General features: G+C 35.6%; 1 protein-coding gene across 2 annotated transcripts in view; it reads left to right on the top strand.

Moving 5' to 3' along the window:
- Positions 1–20935, top strand: part of Pcd (pterin-4a-carbinolamine dehydratase) — a 74160-nt gene that overhangs the window by 4289 nt on the left and 48936 nt on the right. For both annotated transcript variants that reach the window (XM_089092203.1, XM_089092204.1), the window contains exon 2: positions 17616–17695. In XM_089092203.1, the coding sequence (XP_088948329.1) occupies positions 17616–17695 (80 nt within the window). The remainder of the gene's footprint in view (positions 1–17615; positions 17696–20935) is intronic.

The raw sequence follows: 20935 nt of genomic DNA, 5'->3' as shown, positions 1-20935 counted from the left end.
TTGGACCGAGGCAGTATGCAGCTATGATTTAGCTTGTTCTTGTACTTGGCTAGTTTTTGTGCCAAGTCAAGACTTAGTTTGTGCTTGAGGCGATTCAAAACTTTGATCATTTTGCACAAAATCTGATCTTAGCTCATTTTTTTATAATAGTAAGTGGAAAAAAATTTAATTGAAAGTAAGGAGTGACATCAAAACTTAAAACGAAAAGAAATTAATCCGTATAAAACAGTGGTTGTCGCCTCCTGAATCTCTTTACGCTAAAGAAGATTAGCTAGGACGAATTTGAAGCGTGAGTTGTAAGAGTCTCACCATACTTACACTTCGTTGCGACATAGTTCATTATTTCAATTTAAACACCGGTAACCTTTGCCTCTGATAACATTTGCCTCTCCCATCTTGGGAAGTCTCCTGGTGACGCTCAAGATGCCTCTCCAAAGAATAACATTGCTGTGGCTACGGTGGAAAATGAGGTTAGTAGCTAGCCTAGTTTTGCATCAAGAGTTAAGCAGGGTTGTGTTTTATCCCCATTTATTTGGATCATTTTGTTGAACTTTATCCTAAGAAGCACGACAAAGGCAATGAGAGAGCATGCAATCAAATGGAAAAGTAAATACTCCTAGACTTAGATTATGCTGATGATTTGAGTGCCCTAGATAAAAATGTTGGCAGAATGAATGATTTTATGGAGATTTTGAGAGTTCAAGGCATAAGAATAAGTATCAGTATTGTGGTTAATAAGACTAAGTAGCAAAGACCGGGGATTAGTGAAGGCTGAGAGGGCATGTTGGGCAACGAGCAGATCGATCATGTGGATTTCTTCACTTAGCTATGTAGTACTATTAGTGAAGATGTTAAAAGTAGAAATAGCCAAGGCCCAGGATGTTTTTTCACAGTTGTAATAAGTTAGGAAGAAGATGAAGACAAGTCTGCGAACCGAGATTAGAATATTAGAAGCAATAGTGATAACAGTCAGTGGTCTAGTATGCTTCTGAAACGTGGGTGCCCCGGAAGATAGAGGGGAATTTGTTAGATGTTTTCCATAGGAATTGTCTACGGATTCTTTTGGGTACCCGTCTGACTGATCGTATTTCAAAGAGTGAGCTGTACGAATAATATGGTTCTAGGGCTATACTGAGAGAAATGTTAAGATGGGTAGGACACCTTCTGCGGATAAAGGATGAGAGATTGCCAAAGATCATCCTTTTTGGTCAACCATCATGGGCCAAAGAAAAGCAGCTCGTTCCTGAATAGGATGGGAGGAGGTCGCAAGGAAGGACGTAATGTGAATTAGAACTTCTTAGGAAGGTTGAATGAGGGAGGTTTTCAATAGATGGGCTTGGAGGAGGAGTTTGGGTTCCTGTGCTGGCTTGAGGCGGCTGGGTGCTGTAATGAGCTATTGTTAGTAGTAGTAGTCACAAAAATGATGGGGTGCTGTTGAGATCAGATAGACCCCGTCTAATTCAAGGACTGTGTCACCTCCGCCCTATCTCTTCTATGGCTACCGCTGTGAGGGCTGCTCAAATTGGGTCTAGGAGTTTATCCCCCCCCCCCGGATGGGCTTGACGGAGGAGCATGTGTCGCGTTGTTGGCCTCCGGCGGCTGGGTGCTGCAGTGAGTTGTTGCTAGCAGTAGTAGTCACAAAAATGATTGGGTCCCCTAAGGCTACGACCGTGAGGGCTGCTCAAATTGGGTCTAGGCTTTTACTTCCCTCCGGTAAATACACTCGGTAAAATAGGCCCCTGTGGCTGGTTGGTTTCCAATCACTTTTGACTGGTTAAAAAAGAACTAGAACTCTCAATTTCTCATTGAAAGAGTATCCTCCGAATTTTCTACGACTATGAGTTGGAGGTGGGAATGAGGAAAGGGCAGCCATTTCCTATACGGAATAAATTAGTAGTATATAAGGTACCATTTAGCTTGCTTCCCTACACGTTTAATAGGGAACACGTTGCCCCTCAGTCCCAAGGTCAAGGTAATTGGGTAAACCCAGGGATGTTTTTGTCAATGAGGGAAAACCTTGGTTAAAATCCTAGTTACCTAACTAGTTTGTCAACAATGTAAGATCTTGTGGAAACCTAACTAGTTTGTCAACAAGGGAAGACCTTGGGGAAAAACCTAGTTACCTAACTGATGTGTCAACATGATTTGGGGAAAACCCTTATTGTTGATTTAAGAATAAGGAGCCTAATAGGAGAAAAAGCCATGGCCTTAAAAAAGCCCTATATAAAGCGAGATACGGTAATTGATAGAATTACAGATTGAATACCCTTGCTTAACTATTGGAGCCAATGATCTGTTACTTGCATCATTGAATAACAACTATCGTGAAACAAAGTTCTGACAAAAGGAAATATTGTGACTCTGTAAAAAAGATGAGTAAAGTTTTATTTGTTGCACTATTTTAATTAATATGGATAGGGGAAAATGGCTTTTATCACAGTTTGTTTTATTAAAACACATTTACAAATTATTTAGTTATTACAATGAATAGGTATAAACGTCAAGATTACATAATATTACCCTGGCAAAAATTATCTTCCCCCTCCTTTTCCTTATATTTGGATAAAAGGTTTATGGATATCGCATGAAATGTTTTGATGCAGTTTCTATGTACACTTCATGCGATGTCCATAAATGTGAGCAGGCCTTACAAAGAAAATTGGAGGAAAATTCTGCTTGGTCAGATTACAAAACTTTGGAAATTGACACAATAATGACGCTTGTAAGAGATGTTTGTAAAGATGCAAAATTCTACTTTAGCTACTTCTGACTTTCTTGGAAAAGGGGTTAGGTTAGGAAAATGAAACTTTCAGGGATGGGTCTACGGACTAAAGTTTTTTTTTGTATCATACATAATAATTAACGTTATAAGAAAAGGATAATAAAATGCCCTTCAGATTCCCTCAATTGAGAGTTGGATGGACAAGTGAATTAAGTTGGATGGGCAAGAGTTGGATGGGCAAGTGAATGTGTGAATAGTTACAGATATATGCAATTTGTTTTTTGCCAAAATATAGGAAATGATCATTAACTGTGAAATCTCAGATTTTTAGGGGACTGAACTCAAAGACTCGAGGAATTAGGAGAAAGATACAGCGAAAAACAATTTAAATTAAAAGAAAGACTTACGTTTAAACTTAAAGCAGAGGCAAATTATTCAATGTTAAAGGAGCTACCACCTCTAAATCGACGGGCTCTACCCAGAAACTTGACTTTTATTTGACTGTTTTGAAGGAAGAACGCTCTAAAATAGAAATAAAGTGATAGAAATTTGATGAAGGTTCACTAGCTACCCATAAATACTTTCTAAGACCACACTGGCTATACATGACGTATGAAGCTAAGAGAGGAAAGGAAATAATAAATAAATCAAAAATAAAACCAAAAAAGGGTGAGAAAACGAGGATTTTGTCACACAGTGGTAAAATATGAAAACGAACAACAAGCAAACATTTCGACAAGGACCTCCGCCAATTCGTCCTCAGTGCCAAACAAAATAGAAAAACAAACAAGAATTTAACCTTATGGAGTTTACTGTACAAGATCCGAACAGACACTGAATGAAAGACCAAGCCAAAACCAATGAACAAAAAGAATTACCAAAGAGATTGGGCAAGAATGTTTTGCCTCGCAATACTTTTTGCTCTTCTGCAATTTCGGTTTTCATTAGATATGTTAATAGGTTCTCTTAAATTCAATTGGGTGGAAATATCAATTGAGTCTTTTAGTATAAAATTATTATAAATTAGGCATAATGAAATGTCTCCGGTGTCTCTATTTATAGCCAAATTCCTGTTAATATATTTTTTTTTATCTCAATTACCTATTTAAAATATTGCGGTAGGCCATTTACAGTAGATATTAAAGTTGCCTCCACCCTTTTTTGGTTTTATTTTTCATTTATTATTTCCTTTAGTCTAGCTTTCAGTCTAGCTATCCATATCAAGCGGGAGGAGAGCAGAAACAATTTAATAGTGCATTTCTATGTCCAAATTGACTGAATTTCAATAATACTTTAGATAAACACAGAAACAGTTTTACAGAAGGAGGGAGAGGTAGAAAATTGCAGAAGAGCAAAAGATATTGCGAGGTAAAACATTCTTGCCAAATTTCTTTGGTTAAGCCCTTTTTTCATTGGTTTCGGCTTGGCCTTTCATTCAGTGTCTGTTCGGATCTTGTGCAGTAAACTCCATAAGGTCGGATTCTTGTTGTTTTTTTTTCTATTTTGTTTGGCACCGGGGACGAATTGACGAAGGTCCTTGTCGAAATCATTGCTTTTTTTTTGTTTTCATATTTTACCACTGGCTGACAAAATCCTCGTTTTCTCACCTTTTTGGTTTTATTTTTCATTTATTATTTCCCTTCCTCACTTAGCTTCATACATCTAGCTATCCATATCAAGGGGGAGGAGGGCAGAAACAATTTAATAGTGCATTTCTGTGTCCAAATTGACTAAATTTCAATAATACTTTAGATAAACACAGAAATAGTTTTACAGAAGGAAGGAGAGGTAGAAAATGAAATATGACCCCTCTGGATTACCAGGAGTAGCCTATTTCTGATCTATGCTTTTATCTTGAAATAAAATAGCAATGTCCAACCCAAGAACGAGAGGGATTTATCCCATACATAAGGGGAAATAGGCCCCCCCTTCTTTGTCATAGAGACTTCGTAGGATTCTCGTTCAATCAGAAAATCAGACTCTTAGTACCTTTTTTTAGTCAAAAGTGATTGGAGAATAAGTAACTATGGTCTAAGAACTTTTTTTGTTAAGACCTTACGTACCCACTTATAACGATAGTATAATTGCAGATTTGCTAATATATATTGCAAATGTTTACGATACACTATATAGGTAAAGAATATGCCAATTAGAAGAAAAAGAATAAAATTCGAGGGGCAGCAACAGACTCCCACCATCGCTATAATCATAATTGTAGAAACTTAAAGACAATCCAAAGTGTCTGGTAAATCCTTGTTATGTAAGTTGGTAACTTGCTTGACCAGCAAATTGCTTTGGAAATCTATGTTGCGCATTTTTGTAACTTACTTAGCTATCAAAGTGCATGGACAAATCCTTTTAATTAAGTTGGTAAGTGCTCTCTTTCTCTTTTTTTCTGAAGTTCCTTTTCAATATTTCCAACTCCCTCTTACTTTTTCAAGAACAAATTTCTGCAAAGAAAATAAATCTAAAAGACATCACTTTCAATTAACTTCATAAATTTCAACCAGTCCCAGAGACTGCCAAAACAAAAACTCAACTTCCTACTGCTCTGTGTGAAAATTCGATATTGAAGGAACAAATTACTAAGTTGGAAATTGAAAACAGTACATTTCTAAGTGAAAATGAAAGACTTGACTCAAGAAAATTTATTGGAGATGTCACCTAGAACAAGCATTAGTATATATAACTCTCCTTTTAAACCCAAACAAGTCTTCAAAAGGGATAGTTGCTAAATTGAATATAGAATATAATAAAATTTTGAAAGAGAAACAAGAAGCTACTGTAAAAGACGAAAAAGAAATTTCATGTCTCAAGACTTTTGTAGCATATCTCAAAATAAAAAACAATACATTAGAAACAGGCTGAGAACGCCTTGAACAAGAAGTTGGAGACAAAACCAGTTTGATCAACACTTTAGAAAATATGGTTATTCATTTGAAAGACAGAGAAAAAGAATTCTTTTACGAAATGGATTTTTGTTATCGCGACTTGTTTTAACACGTTGTTTAACTAATTTTGTTTTTTACTTCTTGATTATTTTAAAACCCTTCGTTATTTATTAATAAAAAATTCAATTAAAAGGACTTACAATATACTTTTTGTTAATGAATATGTTTATATTTCTCCTATAATAAATACTCTTTAGAACTTATTGAACTTATCCACTTATTGAAACACGAAAAATTCTCAGGGAGTAGGAGCTCTTATAGGGAGATGGGAATTTTAATACAACAAAAATCAGGCGACTGTACAACTCCATGTCTTTCTAGCTTTTAGTCAAACTATTTTCGACGCTGTAGATCTAAAATATAGTACACCTACTTCCAGGAATACGCGTTGCAATACAACCACATGCTTCTGATTTGCTGGCAAGGTGCTTGGAAAAAAACCCTGTTACGTGCTTCTGATTGGCTGTCAAGTCAGTCGTACAATTGATGTCTCTTACCTTAGGAAATTTCATAAAATGTTTGAACAAATCACTGCAATATCATTAGTTCAAGAGTGTTTGAATTTACGATCTTTAGGATCAAGTAGAAAAGACTGCAATATGATTGGACTAATTTAATACGGAATTTATTGGACTGAAACACTCATCTTGTGGTATTATTTTGAAGCAACAGTTTTATTGCTAGATGAACACGATAAAGAAATTGACTGTTACCATTGGGAAGTAAAATACAATATGTATGAGTATGATAGAAGATTGTGGTGTTCTACATTACGTCATTTGAACCAAAAGGGGTTTTACGAACGAGTGATTAAGCCTTATAATAAAAGTGGTACAGAACTGAAGACTGTTCAGGAAGAAGTGAAGGAAATATGTAACGTTTCTGGAATGAAGATATTATTTTTAAAAGGTAATGCTCCTACAGACAAAATTAAATGAAAAATGGTAACCTGATATTCAACTTTTTAATTTAGAAGAATTTAACTGCACCGAATTTGAAGGGTTAGATCATAGGCCTGAAGATGAAGTGAGATACTTTGCACAGTGGATACCTAAACAAATATCTAATGATTCTAAATATATACGATACAATAAAGTATATGCTAAAGCTAAACTATTATTATGGAATCTTCATTTTTGGATGAGGAATAGTGACCTTTAAATGTTATTTTTATTATTTCAATATGTATATTTTTCTTTGTTGAATACATTTAAGCAATAAACATGTTTTAGCTTACTTTTCTTTTCTTTTCACAACTCAAACATAAGCATAGTAGGGTGTGTTCTATAAGTGGACACCCCAAGCCATGTAGTGTCTCATGATAGTTTATTGACAATGACATTCTTCAGCTAAACTGTGGTACTCAGTGACTGGTCCAGAACTTTATTTTTATTTTTCAAGACGATGGAGGAGATTTTTTTCAAAGGTCAGAGATACGTTAACAGTTTTCATAAGTCAGACACGCATCAACGGAGACATGTGATCTGGATTATTTTTCCGAAGCCAGAAGCGTGGGAGTCTGATTTTTTTCAAAAGTCAGAGACACGTCAACGAGTTTTATTTTCCAAAAGTCAGAGACACAAGAACAGGATTTTTTTTTCAAAAGTTGAAAAAATAAATAAAAACCATAATTTGTTTTAAAAACTCGGACTATATTTTCTGTGATTTTTACTTTTAAATGATCATACACTGTGTTTCATAAGCTGCATAGAACGACTATTTTTTGCGAGTTATGAAATGCATAAAAGCAATATTCTCTATGAGCTTTACATTTAAATGGATTAAAAGTATGTTTCATAAGATGAATAGAACCAACACTTTCTGTGAGTTTTGAATTTAAATGGTTTAAAAATCCGTCTTATGAACTGCATAGAACCAATATTTTCTGTGACTTTTATATTTAAATAGTCTAAAAATATATCTCATGAGTTGCATGGAACTAATATTTTTTGCGATTCTTACATATAAATGATCAAAAGATTTGTTTCATAAGATGCATTAACTAATATTGTCTATGAATTTTACATTTAAATGGATTAAAAATGTGTTTCATAAGATGGATAGAACTAACATTTTCTGCGAGTTTTATATTTAAATTGCGTAAAAATATTTTCTATAAGATCCATAGAGCCAATATTAGCGATGGGTCTTACATTGTAATGGTTGAAAATATGCTTCATAAGATGCATAGAACCTTTTTTTCTGCGAGCTATACATTTAAATGGTCTAAAAGTAAGTTTAATTTTTTTCAAATTCAGAGACATGTGAACGGGAATATTCCAAAGTCAGGAACATGCGAACCAGATTTGTTTTTCTAAAAGCTGAAAAAGACAAATAGTTTTTTAGGTTATTCAGAGCTGCCATCTATTCCACTATGGTTATAGATTGCAGCATAGCTGATTGTGCTACTATATATTCTGCTAGATTTATATATGGCAGCAGAGATTTTTTTTACTTTTTGAAGAAATAAATCTGGTTCGCATGTTCCTGACTTTGGAAAAATTACGTTCACCTGTCTCTGAATTAAAGAAAAATGAAAATACTGCTCAAGTGTCTCTGACTTTTGAAAATTTTATTCATCTGTCTCTAACTCTTGAAAAAAAATCTGCGCTTATGTGTCAATGACTATTGAAAAAAATTCTTCTCTCGTGTTTCTGTGCTTGAAAAAGATATAGTTCACTTATCTCAGATTATAGTTAAAAATCTATGGAAATTCACGGTCATGTGTCTCTTCAGAATGTCGTTCAAACCTCACTGACTGTTGAAAAAGTCCCAAGTTGTTTAGTTCATCCAAACGTTTCTTATCAGTTTCCTACAAACTATTGCCGAATACAGCTTAAAAAAACTCGTTGTGTATGGATAAAAATATTCAAATAGAAATATCGTCATTACTGTGATCGTACCATCTGTGAAGGTCGTTTTCATAATGCCATCGATTCTGAAGAGGTTAGCTCAATAGATTTTGAATTTATGGACACTAGAGCAGATGCAGAGAATCTCGAAAAGATTAGGGGGAAAATATAAGACAAGCGTTAATGGAGATCACATTGGAAATGTAGGCGTGCGTTGTTATGGCAGTGTGAGATTAAATTTCTTTTAGAGTATCGAAAAAATTCAACATTGCTGATTGTGGATATGTGAGAGTAACATTTACAGAGAAGCTTGTATTCAAAGACAATGCAAGTCTGAAACTAATAGTTGATGACCAGGGACAACTTCTTGCCTATGGTTCTGGTAACACGCTACCCGTTGTTAGATCCTATCGTCATCTTTACGGTATTGGAATTCAAATGAAAGCAGAGGGGAAAAGAAAGGCATACTGTTGCAGTAATGTCATAATGCATATCGTGTCTATGGACTAAAACTGTAAACTATGTAAAAATAATGTGGTACTAGACAGTGAAATCGAAAGCAAAATAAAAAGGGTACTGGCAAACAGCATAACAACGGGCCTATAAAGATGAAATAATTAAAAACAAAGCATCTACAAACATAACTATTATTATCGATGGTTTACCAACAGATACAGTCAACGAGCTCAATAATACCAATGATAAAATGTGCGTTGAACTTGTAATTGAATCCATGTTAATACCCATGTATGACTAAAATAATGGAGTAATTGACATGTCAAGAGACATAATGAAGTATTTTATTGAATAAACTCAAAGCATTCATTTTTTATGATGATTTTCTACATACCACTGGTTCAATAAAAGTATTATATGCATTACTTTGTTATGTCTCCATTGATTTTAGGGTACGGTAGCAAATCGAAGGTTTAGAATTTTTTTTAAAAGTCAGATGTAAGAAAAGGAACAAAGAGACAAGCAAACAACCACTCAGATACACAGGAACGGAGGGAGAGAGAGAGAGAGAAAGAGAGAAAAAGAACATACTAACGCATAAAGTAAAACAGACAAACACACAAAGAGAGACAAACAATCCCTTATTTTTTTAACATGTCTGAAAATGACATAATATATACTTGCAACAAAAGAAATTCACTTGTGATATTTTTTAAATATGAAATGAAGTAATATAGATATGTTAGTCATGATTTTTTCTGCTAAATAAATAATTTTTGTATTGACATTTTTTTACGTACAATCTTTAGGCATGAGTCTGAAATAGGTGGGCTTAGGTTTTTACCAAGGTCTGAGAGAGACGAATTGGTTTCTTTGTAGAGTTAGAAACATATAAAGTATGAATTTATCAAGATTCAGTCAAACACAGACATTACTATCAGCTCACAAGTGATATACTAGAGTCTGAAATAAATGAATTAGGTTTTTTACCAAAGTCTTATAAAGATGAATCAGATTCCTTTTAGAACTAGAAACATATAAAGTTTGAGTTTATCAAGATTCAGTCAAACATAGACACTAGTATCAGTTCACAAGTGGTATACTAGAGTCTGAAATAGATGAATTAGGTTTTTACCATAGTCTGAGAGAGATGAATCGCATTCTATTTACAGTTAGAGACATATGATGCGGGAATTTCTCAACATTCACTCAGACACAGACACTACTGTGTCAAGTGGTATACTAGAGTCTGAAAAATTTGAATTAGGTTTTCATCAAAGTTTGACTGACATGAATCGGATTCTTCTTAGAGTTAGAGACATATGCAGTTATAATTTATCAAGATTCAGTCAGACACAGACACTCCTGTCAGCTCAGAAGTGGTATACTAGAGTTTGAAATGAGATTCAGACTCTAGTATACCACTTGTAAGCTGATAGTAGTGTCTGTGTCTGAGTTAATCTTGATAAATTTCCGCATCTTATGTCTCAAATTTTAAGAAGAATCCGGTTCATCTCTCTCAGCCTTTGGTAAAAACCCAATTCCTCTATTTCAGACTCTAGTATACCACTTTGAGCATGATAGTAGTGTCTGTATTTGATTGAATCTTGACAAATTCCAACTTCATGTCTCCAATTCTAAAAAGAATCCGATTTATCCCTCTCAGACTTTGGTAAAAAACTGAATTCACCTATTTCTGACTCTAGTATACTATTTCTGAACTAATAGTAGTGTCTGTGCCTGGCTGAATCCGGATAAATTCACACTTCGTATATCTCTAACTCTAAGAAGAATCTGATTCATCTTTCTCAGAATTTGATAATAACCTAATTCATCTATTTCAGACTCTAGTATATCACTAGTATATTATTTGTGAAATCATTTAATCTTGATAAATTCTCCCTTCATATGTCTCTAACTGTAAAAAGAAGCCGATTCATCTCTCTCAGACTATAGTAAAAACCTAATTCACATATTTGAGACTCTAGTATAGCACTTGTGAGCCGATACTAGTGTCTGTGTCTGAGTGAATCTTGATAAATTCCCACATCATATGTCTCCACCTCTAAAATGAATCCGATTTATCTCTTTCAGACTTTGGTAAAAACCTAATTCATCTATATCAGAATCTAGTATACCGCTTGTGAGCTTATAGTAGTATCTGTGTTTGATTGAATCCTGATAAATTCCCACATCATAAGTGTCTAACTCTAAAGAGAATCTGATTCGTCTCTCTCAGTCTTTCGTAAAAACCTAATTCATCTATTTCAAACTCTAGTATGTGACTTTTGACTTGGTAGTAGTGTCCGTGTTTGACTGAATATTGATAAATTCCCACTTTATATGTCTCTAATTCTAAAAAGAATACGAATCATCTCTCTCAGATTTTAATGAAAAAAAACAATTCACCTAATTTGACTCTAGTATACCACTTGTGAGCTGGTAGGATTGTTTGTGTTTGGCTGAATCTAGATAAATTCACACTTTATATGTTTCTTACTCTAAAAAGAATCTGATTCATCTCTCTCAGACTTTGGTAAAAAACCTAATTAATTTATTTCTGACTCTAGTATACTCACTTGTGAGCTGATAGTAGTGTGTATTTGACTGAATATTGATATATTCATACTTCATATGTTTCTAACTCTAAAAAGAATCTGATTCATCTCTGTCAGACTCTGGTAAAAAACCTAATTGATTTATTTAGACTCTAGTATAGAAAACTAAATGCATCGCTACCACAGACTCACCCCTTAGCATCACTTACGGAGACCGACACATAGAGGAAGTTGTCCCTTTCAAATACTTGGGAAGCATAATAGAAAGCACCGGATCGACCACAAAACAAGTGCTCACAAAAATTGCCCAAGCTAATGGTTCCTTCAGTAGATTAGATAAAGAATTGACGGTCTTAAAGCTTATCTATAAGGCTAAAGCCACGGTTCTTCAATAGCAATGTTATGGCAGTGCTACTTTACGCAGTCGAAACTTGGCACCTGAACAAGAAACAAGAGAGAAGAATACTTGCTTTCGAAAACATATGTCTTAGAATAATTCTCAACATCCGTTGGCAGCAGAAAACAACTTACCAATCCATCCGCGACAAGACAGCCCAGCCTCTTGTGACATATATCTTAGTAGTTCGCCGATGGAGGTACCTTGGCCACGTACTACGTATGGACAATCTCCGAATACCAAATGCAGCGCTCCATTGCCAGCTATTGGGTCCACGCCGCAGTGGCGTGGCAGATCCCCGTAACCTGCACGCATAAATCCAACCTCAGTGGGGGGACATAATGGCAGAAGCTAACCTTCGGAAGATTGGCGGCTCCTTCTTGATGCCCTGGGTGCCTCTGGAGGCACAGGCGGATCTAAGGTCTAAGGTAAGGTCTTGTATACTGCTTGTGAGCTGATAGTAATGTCTGTGTTTGACTGAATCTTGATAAATTCATACTTCATATGTTTCTAACTCTAAAAAGAATCCGATTCATCTCTCTCAGACTTTGGTAAAAACCAATTTCATTTATTTCAAACTCTAATATACCACTTGTGAGCTGGTAGTAGTGTCTGTGTCTGACTGAATCTTGATAAATTTTCACTTCGTATGTCTCTAACTCTAAAAAGAATCCTATTCATCACTCTCAGACTTTGACAAAAACTTGATTCGCACATTTCAGACTCTTGTATAAAAATTCTAAGGAAAAAAATTCACTACAAACATTATTTTTCTAATAGGAAAAATCCTGACTAACATATCTATATTATCTTAATTTCGTATTTCGAAAGTATCACAGGTGAAATTTTGTTTTAAGTACATATTATGCCATGTTAAGACATGAAAAAAAGTTGAAAAATTTCTAAGTCCCAAAACATTGTAAGTAAAAATAAGAAAAAAGTGTCACTAAAAATGTTATTTTTCTAATAGGAAAATATCACAAGTGAATTTCTTTTGTTTTAAGTATATTTTATTTCATTTTAAGACATGTAAAAAAATAAGTGGGTGTTTGCCTCTCTTTGTTTTTGTCGTTGTGTGTTCGTGTGTCTGACTATTAGTTTGTTTGTGCTTTTTGTCTCTCTTTCTCTATGCCTGTGTATCTGAGCGGCTGTTTGCCTGTCTCTCTGTTCCTTTTCTTACATCTCTGGCTTTTTAATAAACCTTCTAAACGTTCGATTTGCTATCGTACCCTAAAATTAATGGAGACACAACAAAGTAATGTATAAAATATTTTTATTAAAATACTGGTATGTAGAGTATTATCCTAAAAAAATGAATGCTGTGAGTTTATTCCATAAAATATTTCATTATTTTTTTCTTGGCATGTCACTTGTTCCATTTTTTTAGTGACACATAAATTTGAACATGGATTCAGTTACAACTTCATGATACATTTCATCATTGGTTTTGTCATTGACTGTATCTGTTGGTAGACCATCGATGATAGTAGTTATGTTTGTATGTGCTTTGTTTTTCATTTATTCATCTTTATAGCCCCGTTGTTATGCTGTCTGCCAATACCATTTTTATTTTGCTTTCGATTTCACTGTCTATTACCTCATTATTTTTACATAGTTCGCAGTTTTGGCACATTGACATGATACACTTTATGACGTTATTGCAACAGTATGCCTTTCTTTTCCCCTTTGCTTTCATTTGAATACTAATACTGGAAAGATGACGATAGGATCTATCAACGGGTAGCGTGTTACCAGAACCAGAAGCCAGAAATTGGTCCTAGTCGTCAACTATTAGTTTCAGACTTGTATTATCTTTGAGCACTAGCTTCTCTGGAAACGTCACTCGCGCATATCCACCATCAGCAATGTCGAATTTTTTCGATACTCCAAAGCAATTTAATCTCTCACTGTCATGACGACGCACGCATACATTTCCAATATGATCTCCATTAAAGCTTGTATCATAGTTCAAATATTTATCCTTGTTAGCATTAAACGCAACGATAACTTTATCATGTGCATTTGAATACTTCATCATCACTTTTCTAATATGATGTAAGCGTTTATCCTTTTAGTGCACAATTAATATTGACCAAAACATAAAAATAACCGTCTACCGCCGATGTCTAACCACAGAGTACTATTGGGGCGGCCGCATTAAAAATTCGAAGCTCAAAAATTATGTTCCAAAAACAAGGGGAAGATTTTTTTCGGGAGGGGGGGCATTGGTCCCGGGGGGATGGGAGGGCTCGGGGCCTCTAGGGGGACATGTTGCTCTGGAGGGGGATTCAGAGCCCTGAGGGGGGACATTGTGGCTTGAATGGGAATGTGGGGCCCAAACTCATGCGCAAGCCCTGGTAATGGAAAACTGGGGTGCTCAGGACCATTACATTAAAAAAAATTATACCCGGCCGGTTGTAGTCATAATTAATTACCAATGATCAATAATCGGCTCGATATCATTAGAGTACAAAAACATATTTTCTAATTGTATATTAGAATCCATAACTCTGTTTATTAGACATCATGTTACTTCAAGTTCACTTCAATTATTGAACAAACTATCAAAGGTATTGTTTCAAAAAATGTATCTGGCAGACAATTCCAAGGATTTTCCTTATCAACGGGAAATTACAATAATACTATGTGTATAGCACAGTTTATAGACAGTAAGCTTATCGCAGATAATTTCTGGTCTTCGGTCTCGGTGCGAACAAAAAGCTCCTCCCACTTGTTTCTGCCTTAGCGGATTAGTCTGTTATCGTCAATCACTAAGAAATGGTTACCAAGTGCATTATTCGTAATAGCGGGTTTCCACTTGTTTCGTGTCCAAGAGAAATCTGACTTGTCTACCCGCGAAAAGATCTGATAACGCCTATGTTTCTATCTGCAAAAACGTTCTCCGGAGCACTCGCACCCCTGTCCGGGTTTTTATAATGGGAGAGATAGAGAATGATCATACTGCTAATTCTATAAACTGTGGTGTATAGGGCTCTTGTTGTATCAATTGAATGGTTTCATCGAGAATATATTGTTTCCGGAAAATGCTAAGACTCTCCTTAGAAGTTACTTTTATATCAATGATCATGTGATGAGTACCGCGCGCCTGGCCGCTTGTATCTGAAGGCCCTTTTCACAGAAATAACAGCCGGCAAGTATTTCTAAGAATTTTTCTTATCAATCGGAAGTTGAGATTACACCATATATATATAGGGCTCTTTTCGTATCAATTAAATGATTTCACCGAGAAAATGCTTTTTCCGAAAAAATTGTAAGGCTCTTTTTAGCAGTAGAGTGGATATGAGGGATTGGTAACTCTGTTAGTTCGCTGGGATAGGGCTCTTGTTAATGGAATTGACCCCATACTACTTTTTGTTCCAAATCATACCCAGGCCTGACCATGATATAGGCTATTTTGAGGTACCGGTCCCTTATATCCCTGGTCAATTGCTTTTGAAATGTGTAAATCAATAATTGTGTGTTGATTAGTACTGTCCTACGTTTAAATTTGCAATTTCAATTTTGGATAAAATTTGAATATACTTTAAAAATTAGCGATGAATAGTAATTTTGCTAAAGAGTCCTTGTTAATATTACTGCTAAAGAATTTCGGTTGGATGAAAAGGAGTATTTTCGTTTGTATGGATGGAAATTATTTAAGACTTTTGATCTTTGGCATAACTGATGCTATCACAACATCTACAGTAGGATTTCCTCACCGGTAAATACATTACATACATTTGTTTAAATGCACTGAAGTACTTCAGTTAAGTATATAAATAGAAACTTAATATACTACATACTTCATATAAATAGAAAAAGAAAAATATTACCATTTGAAATAGCTGAAAACTATGTTCCTAGCAGTATTTGTCGCTTCAAAAGAAATTTCCTGTCAGGGCTGATGATGGCCTGCCTTGCCTTTTCACCTCTGTGCTGGTAGATATGGGAATGTAATATTTTAGCTCTAAAGAGAAACATTTTAGTTAATTCTTACTCCCATCTACCTCTTTCATTATTTATCTGAAGCCTCATGAAGAGTAAGGACTTTGTCTATTAAATTGTACTTTTTTAGGAATCTACCCTATCCTCACCTAAACAACGAATCCCCCTCATTATAACTGATACGCAATTACAGATCACCAAACGTAGCCTATTTTCATTACAAATAAAGCGAATCAACTTGGTTGAATCCAATACTGCCGCCGTGTGGCGTTACTTCTTCTGCAACTGGGAAGCCTAAAATATAGTTATTGATACTTTTAAATCAATTAGCTTCTCAGAATTTGAAATTGATTGCAAATTCGTCCTCTTTGGGGTAAAGTCGTAGTTTGGTGCCCTAAAATGGAAGAAAATTAGACTTTCCCATGGCCCAACCTGTATGGTCACTTAAAAAAGAGCTTTAAGTTTTTGTTTGAATGAGCTCCCTCCGAATTATCTTTGACCTTCGGTTTCATACAACCATCCCTGGGAAAAAGCAAAACTAATAAACACGCATCGACGATGTTTCTTCTGAAAAACAATGCAAAACTCCACATTTTGAAGGCTGGAGCTTAAAATCTATACGGTAGGGTTTTCTGATATGATGTATCTAATAATGGGATTTTCAACAAGATCGCTTGCTTTTTTGATGGTTTCCCCTTTTTTCGAAAATCAGGCAAATTTCTCAAATTTTTAGTTTTGGCTGGGTAACAATAAACTGAAAGAATTTCATATATTTAGAATCAGCATACAAAACCAATACTGTCGGTTTTGCAATTGTCATGAGAATTCCATTTTTAGTTTTAGTGAATATTGGCCCAAGTCAGTTTTTACTTCCAGTTTTTATCACAAACTATTTTATAAGATTCTCCTGGGACGAATGTTTTTTTAACTTGTTCATTTTATTTAGTTGAATAGGCTAATAAAAAGAAAGAGGGTCAATATTACAGCTGGATATTAAGTTTAAATTTTGTTTTCCTTTCGCTATTCTGTTTTTAAAATGTTTGAATATATAAGGGATTTAAGTTCGATGGGGAGAATTGTCCTGTTATGAAAGAGGTACATTTTACATGGCATAAAAGCATAAAATCAAAATGTGGTTTCTATGCAGGCAGGATGATTTTCGAGTATCTCTACTCTTTCAGTAAACTATTCTAAGGAGTAGGAAATTGCATAAAGGCAAGTATCTGTTATAATGTACGGAACATCCAAAAAACCAAGTTTTTCAATGAAATATCTGCGGAACATAAACATCCGAGAACGGAGTTTTTTCAATGAAAATATCTAAAAATGTTTTTATCAAAATCTGGGGTAGCAATTGCCTCCTGGCCAACAATTCATGCCTTTATTAAAGCTGTTCTATCTGCCAAAAAGCCTCATAATCTACACAAAAGAAGTGAGTTATGAAATGGGAAGACCCAGCCTTCCCATTGGTCTGCTTGCCGCCAATTGTATTTTATAAAAAAGAAAGAAGAAGAAAAGGTGGATTTGTGGCACCTTGTGGCGCATTACGTGTCAAATCATATTTTCTTATTCCATTCGTCTGAATCTGGCCTTATTTACACTTAATTTCATAGTCAAAGCGCACCTACATTCCCCATGGTAATCAGATTTCTGGTTATAATAATCAGACACAATCATGTAAATTACGAAGGAATACCTGTTTTGGATAGCTGTTTCTTGCTCAATTTTTTTCAGTGTTTCGAAGAGCCTCTGTTGTAATATTTAGCCAAGCAAACTGTAAAGGATTTGTGACAACTACTTTTAGCAGAAGGATGGTAAGTGTTTTTCTTCAGTTAATACATTTTTACATTTAACTTTTTCCAGTAGTCCGGGGGCCAGACCACTATAATGTGACAACTAGGTGGTCAGAAGGACACAGTCAATTTGACAATAGTTTCCGACTATATCGACCACGCTGAATCCGAATATGGGTGGTGGCAAAGCTGGAGATCACGGCTTGACTTAGTAAAAGCAAAAAAAACACTCTTTTTAGGCCTATAGAACGTGTAAAGATTGTTTATTATTTTTCTAAGATTGTACCGCTCCGATTGAGTGGTGCGACATCTCATTTTAGTACTAATATGGTCATCTCATAGAATATGTTAAATTTTTTCCGATATATTGTATGGCCCAGGAGCTATAGGCTAATATTTATTAATTTTCCCCGTTAATCTCAAAATTCAAAGGTTCATTTTCAACTAAAACCACGTATCTCGGACCTTTATATAATTTTTGTGTTTTTCATTCTTTTCCAGAATTTACCTTTGGTATTTAGGTTCCCATTGCTGTAAAGCTCAAAGCTTAAAATGTTCGGTGAAGCCGTGTAGAATTTTTTGAAAAAGTATATGCCAAAAAATATATGCAAAAATTAATTTTTCCAAATGATGATGTGACACATCTTTTATGCTAGAATTTAACGCCCAATCCGAATATAAACTTTACTTTTCAACCAAATATCACCTTTTTTTTTTTTTTTTTTTTTTTTTTTTTTTTTTTTTTTTTGTATTAATTCAAAATGTATTTACAGTGCTGACTGATTTTCAGTTTATCTGCTAATAAGACTTCGTAGCCCAATCTTAACTTCGTTTGTTATAGATTAATTACTTATTTGTATGCCTAAAAATTAGTTTTTATTAATGTTATTGCAGGACATGTTTTTATGCCAAATTTTGACGCCGAGTCCAACGGTAGTGTTAACTTGGTCATCGTGTTTAAACTTTAGTTGCTATATGTTATTTAATTGGCTAAAGTTCCGATTTTCTTGCAAATATAGTTGTAAATCTAGATTATAATGAACCTACGAAGCTTTGCAAAGTAGCAAACAGACACGGAAGAACCATGCTCGACAGAAGCTGAAAGCTTAAACCTGTAACATGATTAAAGAGTGTTTATTATTTTAAGTACTGTAAGTAAAGCTACAGGTAAAGCCTGTCAAAATACGATTCCCGCACATCCCAACGGTTTTCCTCAAACATACAAAAAAAATCCCGCTAATCCTCGTCAGAATCGTCGCTGTCGGCATCACATCGCCCATCACATGCGCAAAGAATGTCGCATGGCTTTATCCCCAAACAAGGGCACTTTTTACCGCACACAGTTCTACAGTAACAAAAGGTTGAAGCCTTGTTGACAGATGGAGGCCAGGGGGTCAGCGCTGAAGTCACTGGACTGACTCGTAAAATGTCGTGATGGGTCCAGCCAAACTCAAGTGGGTTGAAGAAAAAGGGCTTAGGAATCAAAGCCTGAAGAATAATGTTCCATTGAAGTATAGCTCTATTGGCACGATATACGAAAGAAATATCTGTTGAGGGTAAGCTGCTCAAGCTCTTTTTTCTGGGAAATAATTGAATTTGGAGGTAATTGAGAGTATAAAGTTCGGACTGCTTTCTTTTATACACCCATTCAGCCAATTTCGTACAGATACGCTAGATTTCGGGCTCGTACATAATGATGTTTTTGATATCTCTCCTGACTTTCTGTGTAAGATCAACAATTTCTTGAATGAGCTGTGATTTAGCAGCAGATGTAGCAAATGTTTTTTGCCCTTCGAGAAGAAAAAACTGACCGTATCACATCCACTAATGCAATGTAGCAGCCCTATTGACTCTGCAACAGCCCACGAGGTTCTATTCACAATTTTATGGATCGGAAAGACTTTGTCAAGGAACTGAACGTAGAGCTCGGGTTCATAGCCTGGGTCACACCTGCAGAGGAATATGTCGCGATTGTTCTGTAATAAAATGACAACAAAGTCTGTGTCATTTACTTCAACAATTACTTGGGAACATCCATTTCTGTAGCATTCGGCAAAGTGGAGAGCAACATGCGTGTCTGCTTCTTCATGTGTGCTGCACAAGTTCGCTTCGTAGTCCGGGTTCGGATGTATAGTCATTTTGGATGGGACCAGTTATCCGCCATGATTCTATCACTGAATCCACCAGAGAGGCAAATGGTAAATCTTAATTCAGAAAGACAGACATGGCTCCACAATTCAAAAATACATTCGAAAAGTCTTGCCTTACTCTCTGACTGCCTAAGCAAAATATCCCAGTTTTCTAGCACCATGGTCTTCGTAACGATAAAACTCTTCGTCACTGTTTCGTCTCCACTCATGACATCCACTACTGTCTTTTAGAACAATAGGTTTCCCGGAAATGTTTACAAGGCCGAACACTCCGTCATACCTATCAGCTACAGCTCGGTTGTAGATTTTGGGAGTCGATGTAAGAGCCTTGCAAGGATTCGCATCGAAGATGCCTCAACGATTTCGGTTTTGTCTGGAACTTGCGACCGGATTAGCATGAAATCCACTGCCACACTAGTTTCCGTGACCGTGTTAATAGGTACTTTGCTGGGCCAAATTTCCAAGCTTACAGAGGTGCAGATGAAGTCGAAGAAACTTGACTTTGTACCCGATCAAAGTTTAATAAGTTCACTAGCTACAAATATTGCTGGGGCGTAGGGCAAAAGTTCATGTGGCATGATCTTACTTAGCATCTCAAGCGTAGATCCTTGACTAGTGCCAACAGTAACCAAAATCCTTTTAACAGCTTCCAACTCAGCATAAACGCTGCTAACGGTCTTGGTTGTTGAATGTTTGGCCTGTTTTGTATCGCAATCCATAGTCTTTACTTTAACCTTAGGAAAGAGGTTAGGTTTTCCATTGAAGTATGCTCCCAATGCTTTTAAACCACTAGCACGTGCACTCAGGAGGCTCTTTGCCACTGCTTTATCAGCGACTTGATTTGAAATGATATTCACCAATGATTCCTCATCACATGTAAAGGGATCAATATGGTCTTCGACAACAGAGACCACTTTACTGACAAAGTTTTCTCGGCGCTTCTCAAAGGTTCCATTTTTGCTTCCTTCACCATCAAATTCACTCATGCTCTCAATTCCAGCAAGTCGATAAAGGGGAGAGGAAACCTCAGCACAGAATGGTATGGTGGTAGTCCACTTGGCAACTGACATTGAGTTCAGTGTGTTTCCATTTATTCCTCCCTTTTGTTTTT

This window comes from Artemia sp. Qi Xiang Cuo, chromosome 7, assembly GCF_049724085.1.
Source record: "Artemia sp. Qi Xiang Cuo chromosome 7, ASM4972408v1, whole genome shotgun sequence".
Lineage (NCBI taxonomy): Eukaryota > Metazoa > Arthropoda > Branchiopoda > Anostraca > Artemiidae > Artemia > Artemia sp. Qi Xiang Cuo.
This window is presented reverse-complemented; position numbering and strand designations above follow the sequence as displayed.